The 11,010-nt window shown below is 44.5% G+C and overlaps 1 protein-coding gene across 1 annotated transcript in view; it reads left to right on the forward strand.

The window, feature by feature from the left end:
* The window catches only part of igdcc4 (immunoglobulin superfamily DCC subclass member 4), a 91,475-nt gene extending 82,945 nt beyond the window's left edge, over window positions 1-8,530 (forward strand). Inside the window, exons 19-20 of the mRNA XM_008120841.3 lie at window positions 3,513-3,674; window positions 5,533-8,530. Of these exons, the coding sequence (XP_008119048.2) occupies window positions 3,513-3,674; window positions 5,533-6,033 (663 nt within the window). The 3' untranslated portion in view covers window positions 6,034-8,530. The remainder of the gene's footprint in view (window positions 1-3,512; window positions 3,675-5,532) is intronic.
* Window positions 8,531-11,010: the final 2,480 nt, after the last annotated feature.

The following is an 11,010-nucleotide window of genomic DNA, read 5'->3' on the forward strand; positions in this document are numbered from 1 at the left end:
AGTGGCCCCAGAACCTCAGGCTTTTCTGAAGTTCCCATATTCCCAGATGTAGCCTTAGGACATTGGCCTGTGGCACCTTTGCCCGCAAGGTCATCGCCTCTCTCTCTTCCCCTTTGCCCTCTGCCCTCTTGAAAATATGAGCCCTCCTTGACCCTTTGCATCTGGAAATGGCAGGTCAAGGCAGGAAGGCGACATCTGGTTCCTCCATTTGGGGTCTGCCAAAGGAGGTCAGCTTGTCTTGAGCCAAGGTCAGGATCTTGTTAGGGAAAGGCATCCTGGCCAAGAGTAACAACATGGTCGCCAGGTGCCAGGAATGCTTTCTCCACTCTAACATGGTTTGCTTTGCTAGACCTCTCAGTGGCCTTCAATACCATCGGCCATGGTATCCTTCTGGCATTGGAGGCACTGTGTTGCAATGCTTCCAGTCTTACCTCTCAGGCAGGTTCCAGATGTTGGCTCTTGGGGATAGCTGTTCCTCCAGAAAGGAGCTGCTATGTGGTGTCCCACAAAGTGTCATTCATTTTCCAATGCTTTTAAATATTTACATGAAACATCACCTGTAGGCATGGGACAGGTTGTTAGCAGTATGCTGACTCCTTCATAAATAGTCTCAGATAAAGATAGCATGTCTCCTCAGAATGAATACAAGGGAAAGGTAATGGATTAGGTAAAGGTTTTCTCCTGACGTTAAGTCCAGTCGTGTCCGACTCTGGGGGTTGGTGCTCATCTCCATTTCTAAGCCAAAGAGCTGGCATTGTCCGTAGACACCTCCAAGGTCATGTGGCTACTGGCATGACTGCATGGAGCGCCATTACCTTACCTATTGGCATGTTTTCGAACTGCTAGGTTGGCAGAAGCTGGAGCTAACAGCGGGCTCACTCCGCTCCCGGGATTTGAACCTGGGACCTTTCGGTCTGCAAATTCAGCAGCTCAGCGCTTTAACACACTTCGCCACCGGGGATTGGATGAGAGCAAACAAACTGAAACTAAATCCAGACAAGACCGAGGTGCTTTCCAACAAGGGTCCTCATCTAGGGATGGAGGTGGTTTTACCCAGTTCTGGATGGGGTCCCACTCCTCCTGAAAGACCATTCCACAGCTTGGGAGTCTCCTGGACCATTTTCTCCAAATGTCAGCCCAACAAGATTCTTTTTTTTAAAATAGTTTTTATTGAATTTAAAATTTTTCATACAATAATTACTTTTATCACATAGCAGATATTTAATGTATCATACAATACTTACATCATTCTTTTATATCTACTGTTGATTTATATCTACTACATCATTAACATTTGTCCATCTATATTTCTTCACTGTGTATCCCCCCTTCCACCCCGAGCCACTTCTTATGTATTGTCTAACCAAGCCCAGCAAGATTCAACAGTCAAGAGTGCTTACTATAAGCTTTGGCTTGTCGCACCTCAGAATAGTTCACCTTGCTATTGACACCAATCACACACACAGAAGGTAGTCTTTTGTAATTTTATTGAGCAAAAGCAAATATATAAATCAAAGCAGGCAAATATAAAGTTCTCAAAGTTGTTGTAAAAGAGTCAGTAAAATCCAATAGTTCATAAGCAAAACAAGAGTCAGTAAATCCAATAATCCATAGGCAAAACAATAGTCAGTAAATCCACATGAACAAAGGCCCAAAGGTTACAAAGATCCAGGAACAGGAGAAACTCTAAGGCAGGGAAGCATGGACATCCACTTAGATGAAGCGAGAATTTGCTTTGACAAAGATCTGTCTCAAAACACACAGTTTTAAAAGCAACCCAAAAATGCATTTCTTTTTCCTTCAGAAGCCTCTCACTTTCCAGCCAATCTCAAACTACGACAAGGCTGAGACTTTCCTTTCCATTGCAAGCGATCTGCTCTAGATAGTGATGGCACTCCTTCAAGGCCTTCTACCTCATTATCTCGCACCTGAACTGGGGCCTGAGACATCTCCGGCTCATTATTTCCCATGGGAATGTCATCCTGGCTATTATCTATGACTGGCTGGTTCAAAAGTTCATCCTCAAGTTGCATTTCTCGAGCCTCTGAATTAGCCTATATAATTCCCACCCCCATGCAATCATCCTGAAATTCATCCTGCATCCCATCATCTGGCTCTTGTATCTGAAACCCAGAATCTCCTTCTTAATCCTCACTCTGGCTCTGCAGGCTATGCTGTTGCTGAGTCACAACACGGCTGATACATCAGCTGCTCCCTTTCCTAGAGTTGGAGGACCTGAATATGGTAGTGCATGCACTGGTAACCTCAAGATTGGACTTCTGCAATGGGCTACCTTTGTACCAAATTTGGAAACTTCAGCTGGTTCGAAATATGGCAGCCAGACTGGTTATGGGAACATCTAGGAGTGAGCATATTACACCTATCCTAAAGTCACTCCACTGGCTACCAATTAGATTCCAGGCAAAGTACAAGGTATTGGTTTTGACCTTTAAAGCCGTACAATGGTTTGGGCCCAGGTTCCCCACAGGATCGCCTTATCTCATACAATTCGCCCCATACACTTTGGTCTTCTAAGGGGTGTCTGCCCCAACCAGCCAGAACCCAACTGGCAGCAACCACCCAGAGGACCTTTTCATCGGCCACCCCAAGATTGTGGAATGACCTGCCGGTAGAGCTCTGACAGCTTGGTCAGCTGTTGGAATTTAAGATACAAGTGAAGACCTACCGTGTTTTCCCGTGTCTTGTATTAATTTTTGCTCCCAAAGATGTGCTAGATCTTATTTTCAGGTGATGTTTTATTTTTCCATTGACGAAGAATTCACATTTATTATTGAACAAAAAAATGAACATTTATTATATTCTGTACAGAAGTTGTCATCACAAACCAGCATAACCAGACAAACTGTGAATCCTATCAAAAAATTCTTGTTACTACCAATATTTCCATGTACAACAATCTATGGTATTGGTGTTCTGCTTTGGTGGGCATGCTTCCAAACAAAAACTTTGCTAGGTCTTACTTTCAGGGGACGCCTTATATTTAGCAATTCGGCAAGACCTCTACTAGATCTTATTTCAGGGGATATCTTATTTTCGGGGAAACAGGGTATCTCTTCCAGCAGGCCTATCCAGACAGTTTAAGTGGTGAATTGTTTTTGTTTAGTGCATTTTGATAGTATTTTATGGAGGTATGTTTTAACATGTGTATTTTACAGAGTATTTTTAAATTACTGTGTGTTTTTAATGTTTTAGTAATGCTGTAGCCCGCCTCGAGCCGTGAGGAGAGACAGGCAAGAAATAAAACTATTATTATTGTTATTATCTCTCCCTTCGACTGCCCAAAAGGCCATCTTCAACAAAATCCTCGGCTTCTTTTTTTTATTATGGTCAGGTGCCAGAAATGGGGACTCCTGGTATCCTTGGGCAGCTGTGGATGAAAATGGGCAGAAAACATGGCATCACTTCATGGATATCATACTAATTTGCCTATAATAATACAAGCAAGCTGCACCCATAACAAACCCATCCTTCTCTTTTCCCCCTTTTTGCAGCCTCCTTGGGAGAAATCACTGAACAGCTGGGCAAACACCATGGTCAACTATGGAGACACAGTTCCCAAAGAGTCGACCGTGGCTTTGAACGGATCACTGAAAATGGCACCCAACGGGGGACAGAAGCTCTTATTGCAAGCTTTGGTTTACGAGGTGGTTGCGGTAGGTGTTCGGAGCAGAAAGGCTCTTCTGTTCAGAATAGGAAAAGCAGACCCACAGTTTCTTTCAAGGATTCTCGTAGCCTTGTACTAAGGTCTTTGAGTCCCCTATAGCTTTTGAATCAGGGCGGATAAAGAAAAGCCATAGGTTCTGTATCCCGGAGAACTGAAGCATCACCATAGGATAGACAACTGCAACAGGTTCCAGGCCAGTGGTTGCCCCAGGACCTTTCAAAAGCTACATGGACTACCAAACCTCCTAAAACAAAGCCCAAACCTGGAAGTGGCCAACTCCAATAAGCAGTGTGTTTGGCACAGATGTGGTAGCCTTCTCCAGCCTGCTGGTCTCCAGAGGCAACGTCCTGTAACACTCAGTAGCTAAGGATTGATAGTAGTAATAGTCCAACATGTCTGGAGAACATTGGATTGGGAAAGGCTGCAGAAGGTTGATACTGTAGATATATACATTTATATAAGAAGATTTATTATAAGTAAAGCCTATGTGAAAGATAATTAAAATAAATATTTACATGTATATTAGTAATGTGCTAACAAAAGAAATTAACTTTTAGATATGTAGACAGTTGACTGCAGTCAAGCGTAGGTCAAGGTAAAGGTTTTCCCCTGACATTAAGTCCAGTTGTGACCGACTCTGGGGGTTGGTGATCATCTCCATTTCTAAGACAAAGAGCCAGTGTTGTCCAGGTCATGTGGCCGGCATGACTACATGGAGCGCCGTTACCTTCCCACCGGAGCAGTACCTATTGATCTACTCACATTGGCATGTTTTCGTACTGCTAGGTTGGCAGAAGCTGGGGCTAACAGCGGGCGCTCATTCCGCTCCCGGGATTTGAACCTAGGACCTTTTGGTCCACAAGTTCAGCAGCTCAGCTGTGCCACCAGGGCCCCCCAGTCAAGCGTAGAAGTTAGTTAATGGATTTTTTTTCATGTTAGGAGCGATTTGAAAAACTGCAAGTCGCTTCTGCTGTGAGAGAATTGACAGTCTGCAAGGATGTTGCCCATGGCACACCCATCCAGAGGCGGTCCAACCATAAGGCGAAATAGGCATTTGCCTGTGGCGCCATCGTCCCGGGGGCACCATCGTCCTGGGAGGAGGGCACCACTCTCCACCTCCTTCTCTTTCGGGCCTTCCGGCCAGCGCAGACCCACCTTCGCACCATGCAAGCCCACCTTTGGGGCCTTCAGAGATTGTGAGGTCTGTAGGAACTTGGAAGCTAGGTATGTGGGGTTTATATATCTGTAGAAGGTCCAGGGTGGGAGAAAGAACTTTTCTTTGAAGCAGGTGTGAATGTTGTAATTAATCACCTTGATTAGCATTTAATGGCCCTGTGGCTTCAAGGCCTGGCTTCTTCTTGCCTGGGAGAATCTTTTTTTGGGAGGAGTTAGCTGTCCCTGATTGTTTACTGTCTGGATTTCTTCTGTTTTCAGAGTGTTGTTCTTTATTTATTGTCCTGATTTTAGAGGTTTTTTTTTAATACTGAGGGCTATCTGGGTTATCTAAGTCCACACTGCCCTATATCCCTGTTCAATGTTTAGTGCTAAATTTGCAAATATAGTAATTCCTACATAACATTACCATGTATTGAACTGCTTTTTCTATTGATTTGTTGTAAAACATGATGTTTTGGTGCTTAATTTTTAAAATCATAATATAATTTGATGTTTTATAGGCTTTTCCTTTATACTTCCTTATTATCCAACATTTTCGCTTATCCAACGCTTTTATTTTTCAGTGATTGGTTTGGGGGGCGCCAAAATTCTGTTCGCCTACACTTGAAAAATACCTAGGGCCGGCTCTGCACCCATCTTCTCTGCTTCTTTTCTTATGTGTTTCAATGCAGAATGAAGTGAACAAGGAGCACGTACCTGGCAGTCTCAACCAGGTGGAAGCCGAGGTGATTGTCCATTCCGACTTCTCTGCCTCGCACCGAGGTGACGTCTCCCGGCTTCCTGCAGAGGAGATGGAGGAGACGCTTCCTGAGGACCAAAGCCTCGAATCCCTGCCCGCGGAAGAGCTCACTCCGGAGTCTTCCCCCATCTCCTTGAAGGACAATCTCAGCAAGGAAGCAGGAGACAAGAGCGAACCTGAGATCCCCGCTTCTTGGCGGGGAACTGACCAGCAGACTTGCCAGGTGGCCACCGAATTGCTCGAGACGGCCACTTCTGGCTTCTTTGGGATGGACGAAAGCCTGGATTCGGGGCAATTTGGGGACTCCGAGGCCCTCCAAGGGGGGAAGAAGGAGCCCATCCTGCAGGATGCCTTCCCCATGGGACAGCCTCAGGCCCTTCTTTGCAGCTCGCCTGCTGGTTTTGAGAACATGACATGTGTCCACCATCTTTGAAGACCACACTGACCATACTCTTGGCTACCGCAGAGCTAGAAGTAACATAACAAAGTAAGGCATAGCCTTCCCGTGGTACTAAACAGTAACTCGTGGTTTGGAAGACAAGGAGATACAGAAGTGCCTCCCTTATTTTATTGTTTTTTGTACTCCCTGCCCACGTGTGAGTGTTTCCTCGTTGCTTGGGGACCCTAAAGGCTGTCCTTTGCCTTCGAGTCCTCTCCGGTCGACAGCAAAGAGTCGAGAAGAGGCCAAACGTTGAGCAAACCAAGGAGGTGTAAGGCATTGGGTTGATGTGGCAGGAAATGTGGCGCAATGTCCACTGGATCCCACCCTGGCCACCCATTGCAGTGCTGTCACCCTTTCACATGGCCACTTTAACTGCCATGGTGCCACATTAAGGGATCAGGAGCAGTAGAGTGTTGACCCTTTCACATGGCACAACTAGAATGTTATGATTCCGCTTTAACTGCCATGGTGCCACATTATGGTGGAGTTTTGAAAGAATTAAGCCATCAAATGGCAAACTCCATAGGATATTGCAATGGCAGTTAAAGTGGAACTGAGGCACTAGTGGAATAAAGATGGACCAAGCTTCTGATCCGTTCCTCCAGAGACTAGGACACAGAGCAGTGGAGTCAAAGATTACTCCAAAACATTAGCACAATAAATGCAGTTCAATAATGAAATCTGCTGTCGCCTCAGAGTCCAGTCGAGTCTCCTTCTCTGGAGGTTTTTAAGCAGACGCTGGATGTCCATCTGTCGGGAGAGCTTGGATTGCACAGTTTAGCTCAGATCCATGTATCCAATAAGATTGAGATAGAAGAAGCTATTCCACAGCTAGATCTACACTGTGCAATGAAGGCACTCCGAGACGGTTGTAAATGTTAGGGCTGTGTCATATGGAACCCTGGGACTTGTAGTTTCATTTTTTTTACATGTCAGGAGCAACCTGAGTTGTTTCTGGAGTGAGAGAATTGGCCGTCTGCAAGGACGTTGCCCAGGGGACGTCCGGATGTTTTTGATGTTTTACCATCCTTGTGGGAGGCTTCTCTCATGTCCCTGCATGGAGCTGGAGCTGATAGAGGCAGCTCATCCGTGCTCTCCCCAGCTGGGATTCGAACCTGGCAGCCTTCAGGTCAGCAACCCAACCTTCAAGTCACAAGGCTTTTATCCCCTAGGCCACCGGAGGCTCCTATAGTAGTTTCATAAGATAATCAGAATTCTGTGCCGAAGTGTCCTGAGAGTTATGTGTTCAAAGGAGTGGACTTTGAAGGTACAGTAGAGTCTCACTTATCCAACATAAACGGGCCGGCAGAACGTTGGCTAAGCAAATATGTTGGATAATAAGGAGGCATTAAGGAGAAGCCTATTAAACATCAAATTAGGCTATGATTTTACAAATGAAGCACCAAAACATCATGTTATACAACAAATTTGACAGAAAAAGTAGTTCAATATGCAGTAATGCTATGTAGTAATTACTGTATTTATGAATTTAGCACCAAAATATCACGATGTATTGAAAACATTGACTACAAAAATGCATTGGATAATCCAGAACGTTGGATAACTGAGATTCTACTGTATCTTGTCACCAAGGTACACATGTCAAGATAGGATATTTATTCATCATGTCAGAAGGGGACCAAAGGTACAAGTTGTAATGCATTTGAAAACACAAAGTTTAAACAACAACAACTTGGCATTATACTAAATGTCCTTTGACCAGTAGCTGGCCACTTGGAGTGCTTCTGGTGTTGCTGTAAGAAGGTCGTCCTTACAGATAGGGTGGAGCCATGGGAGTTAACATGGTATGGAATTGTTGTCATTGTTCAGTGTGGATCCACTCCCAAGTTTGAAATCTCAGGAGTGGGATCTGTGTGATGGTAAAGACCTTAAAGGTCATCCAGTCCAACCCCTTTCCGGTGCAAAAACAGAGCCCTAAGTATCTCTGACTTGAGACAGAGTCCATCTAGCTCAGCATGGCTAGCTTTCTACTCACAGGTTTGTGTGTCTTCGTGTTTAGAGGGGGAAATTTGAACACACAACTCACATCGCCTTGGAAGGTTGAGTCTAAGAGTATTTCCAACAACTTCGATAATATTAGGGAACTCTTGTCCAACTCTTGGTGGCCTGGACATTTGTATTAACATGATAATCTCAAGGATGTCCATCCAACCACAAGCAAACCCAGAGGAGATTCTGGTCGAACGGCACCCTTTCGGTCCTTGCACCTAATATTTTAGGTATTGATCCCCCCTCCCGCCTTTTTTAATGTTACGACAATGTATTTTTTATTTCCTCAGAGCATCTTTATATTATTTAATTTTTATATATATAAGAAAAAAAGGGGAGAAAATTTAGTCGCGTGTGTTTTAGCCTAGCCTTTGTACTGCTCCATTCTCTATTGTGTTTTTTTTCCTTCTTAACACAACAACTACCTCAAGCTTGTTTTAAAAAAGGAAAAAAATAAAAGCAATAGATTTTGCTCTTTTGCTGGTCTGTTTTTTAATATCTTTTTGGGGTGTGTGTGTAATTGGGATCCATTTCTGCAAAATGTGAGGATCAATGATATCGAGGCTGAGCGTTCGACTGTGAAGACGGGCAATAATCCCAGGCCTGCAAAATCCATTTTAAAATTCGTATTAATAGCATATACATTCTGTGTTGCCTGGGTGTCATTGGGACCATTGCTTATCTATTTTGTCCCTTCTCCAGCTCTGAAAATGTCTGCCTCACAACATCTTCTCCTTCCTTTCCTTACTTTCCCTCATACACCTTCCTCTCTTCTTTCTTTTCATTGCTTTCTCTTCCCTTTTTTCTCTTTCCTTTCCCTCATTTCTTTCTCTTCCTTCCCTCCTTTTTCTTTCTCCCTCTACTTCACAATATCTTCATGGCAACATGGCTCTTGTTGTGGCTCTTTCCTTCCTTCCTCCATTCCCCTGAAACACATGTCAACTTTCCCAGTGATGTCACAGAGGGCCACTCCACCTAGTAACAGCCATTCAATCGCCGAGCAACAGCCCATCCAGTGACATCACAGAGGGACACTCCACCTAGCAACAGCCAATCATTCGCTGAGCAACAGCCCATCCAGTGACATTACAGAGGGCCACTCCACCTAGCAACAGATAATCTCTCACTGAGAAGCAGCCAATCTAGTGATGTCACAGAGGACCACTCCACCTAGCAACAGCCAATCGCTCATCGAGCAACAACCCATCTAGTGATGTCACAGATGGCCACTCCACCTAGTAACAACCAACTGCTTACTGAGCAACAGCCCATCCAATGACATCACAGAGGGAAATTCCAACTTAGCAACAGGCAACACCAAGCAACAGCCAATCCAGTGATGTCACAGAAGGCCACTCCACCTAGCAACAGCAAATCCCTCTCTGAGCAACAGCCCATCCAGTGACATCACAGAGGGGCACTTCATCTAGTAACAGCCAACCACTCACTGAGCAACAGCCAATCCAGTGATGTCACAGAGGGCCACTCCACCTAACAACAGCCTAATCCCTCATCAAGCAACAACCCATCCAGTGACATCACAGAGGGCCATCTCACCTACCAACAGCCTTTGTTGTCCAAAAAGACAAGCATACATACATACAGATAGATAGATAGATAGATAGATAGAGTCTACTTGTTTACTGCATTTGTCTGCTGCCTTTCTCCCAGAATAGGACCCAATAGTACTGCTTTTTACCTCCAAATCCCCTCCCCAAAACACCAAATTACCGGAAAGGAGATTCCACCTGAATATTAGGAAGAACTTCCTGACCATAAGAAGAACTGTTCAACTGTGGAACTCTCTTCCTCGGAGTCTGGTGGAAGCTCCTTCCTTGGAACCTTAAGCAAAGGCTGGATGTCCATCTGTCAGGAATACTTCGATTGTGCTTTTCCTGCATGGCAGGGGGTTGGGCTAGATGGCCCATATGATCTCTTCCAACTCTATGATTGTATGACTCTAAGGAATCTCGACCTGGCAGTGGTTATTTATACACACGTTGATGGGATTTAAATGAACTGCAACCATTCAGGAAATAGGTTTACATCCCGGTGCAGCCATTAGGTTGGAAACATCTGCTCTGTGTGTAGCAACAGTTGAGGGCAGAAAACCAGATGTTGGTTTAATTATGGGCAGGAAAGAGGGAAAAACATAATGCCAAAAGGAGAGGGAACGCAGGGAGGTGCAAGGATGTCGAGATCTTGAGAGACGGCTGGATTCAAGTTATGGGGTTGGACTAAATGAACTTGTATTCCCTTTATCCCAAAAAATTTGCAATGGGGAAGGGGCTGGAAGAAGGTTTAACCCTTTCTCAGCCAGCTATATTTTTCCTGAAAATGTCTAGTTTTTCTTTCTCCAGTTTTGAAGAGAAGTTGGTGGGGAGAAGATAAAACATCCACTGAACTGATTTAACTGGTATTTTTATATGGTGTAGATTTTAAAGATTACATTTTTAAAATGTTGTGAGCTGCATTGAGTCTTGATCAAGAGAGAATAGCAGGGTAATAATAATAATCATAATAGTAACAAATATACTAACAACAACTTCATAGAATCACAGAATAGTAGAGTTGGAAGAGTCCTCAGGGCCATCCAGTCCAACCCCTTGCCAAGAAGCAGGAAATCGCATTCAAAGCACCCCCGACAGATGGCCATCCAGCCATCTTCAAATTAAGTCAGGTCAGAGAACATACTGCAAGTTGCTTCTGGTGTGAGAGAATTGGCCGTCTACAGAGACATTGCCTAGGGGATGCTGAGATGTGTTAGCTGAGAGGCTTCTCTCATGTCCCTGCAAGCTAGAGCTGACAGATGGTAGCTCATCCCATCTCGCGGATTTGAACTGGCAACCTTTAGGTCAGCAACTCAACCTTCAGGTCAGCAGTTATAATAATAATAATAATAAATTTATTTTTATACCCCGCCTCCATCTCCCCGAAGGGACTCGGGGCGGCTTACAT

Source organism: Anolis carolinensis, unplaced genomic scaffold (assembly GCF_035594765.1).
Source record: "Anolis carolinensis isolate JA03-04 unplaced genomic scaffold, rAnoCar3.1.pri scaffold_11, whole genome shotgun sequence".
Taxonomy (NCBI): Eukaryota; Metazoa; Chordata; class Lepidosauria; order Squamata; family Dactyloidae; genus Anolis; species Anolis carolinensis.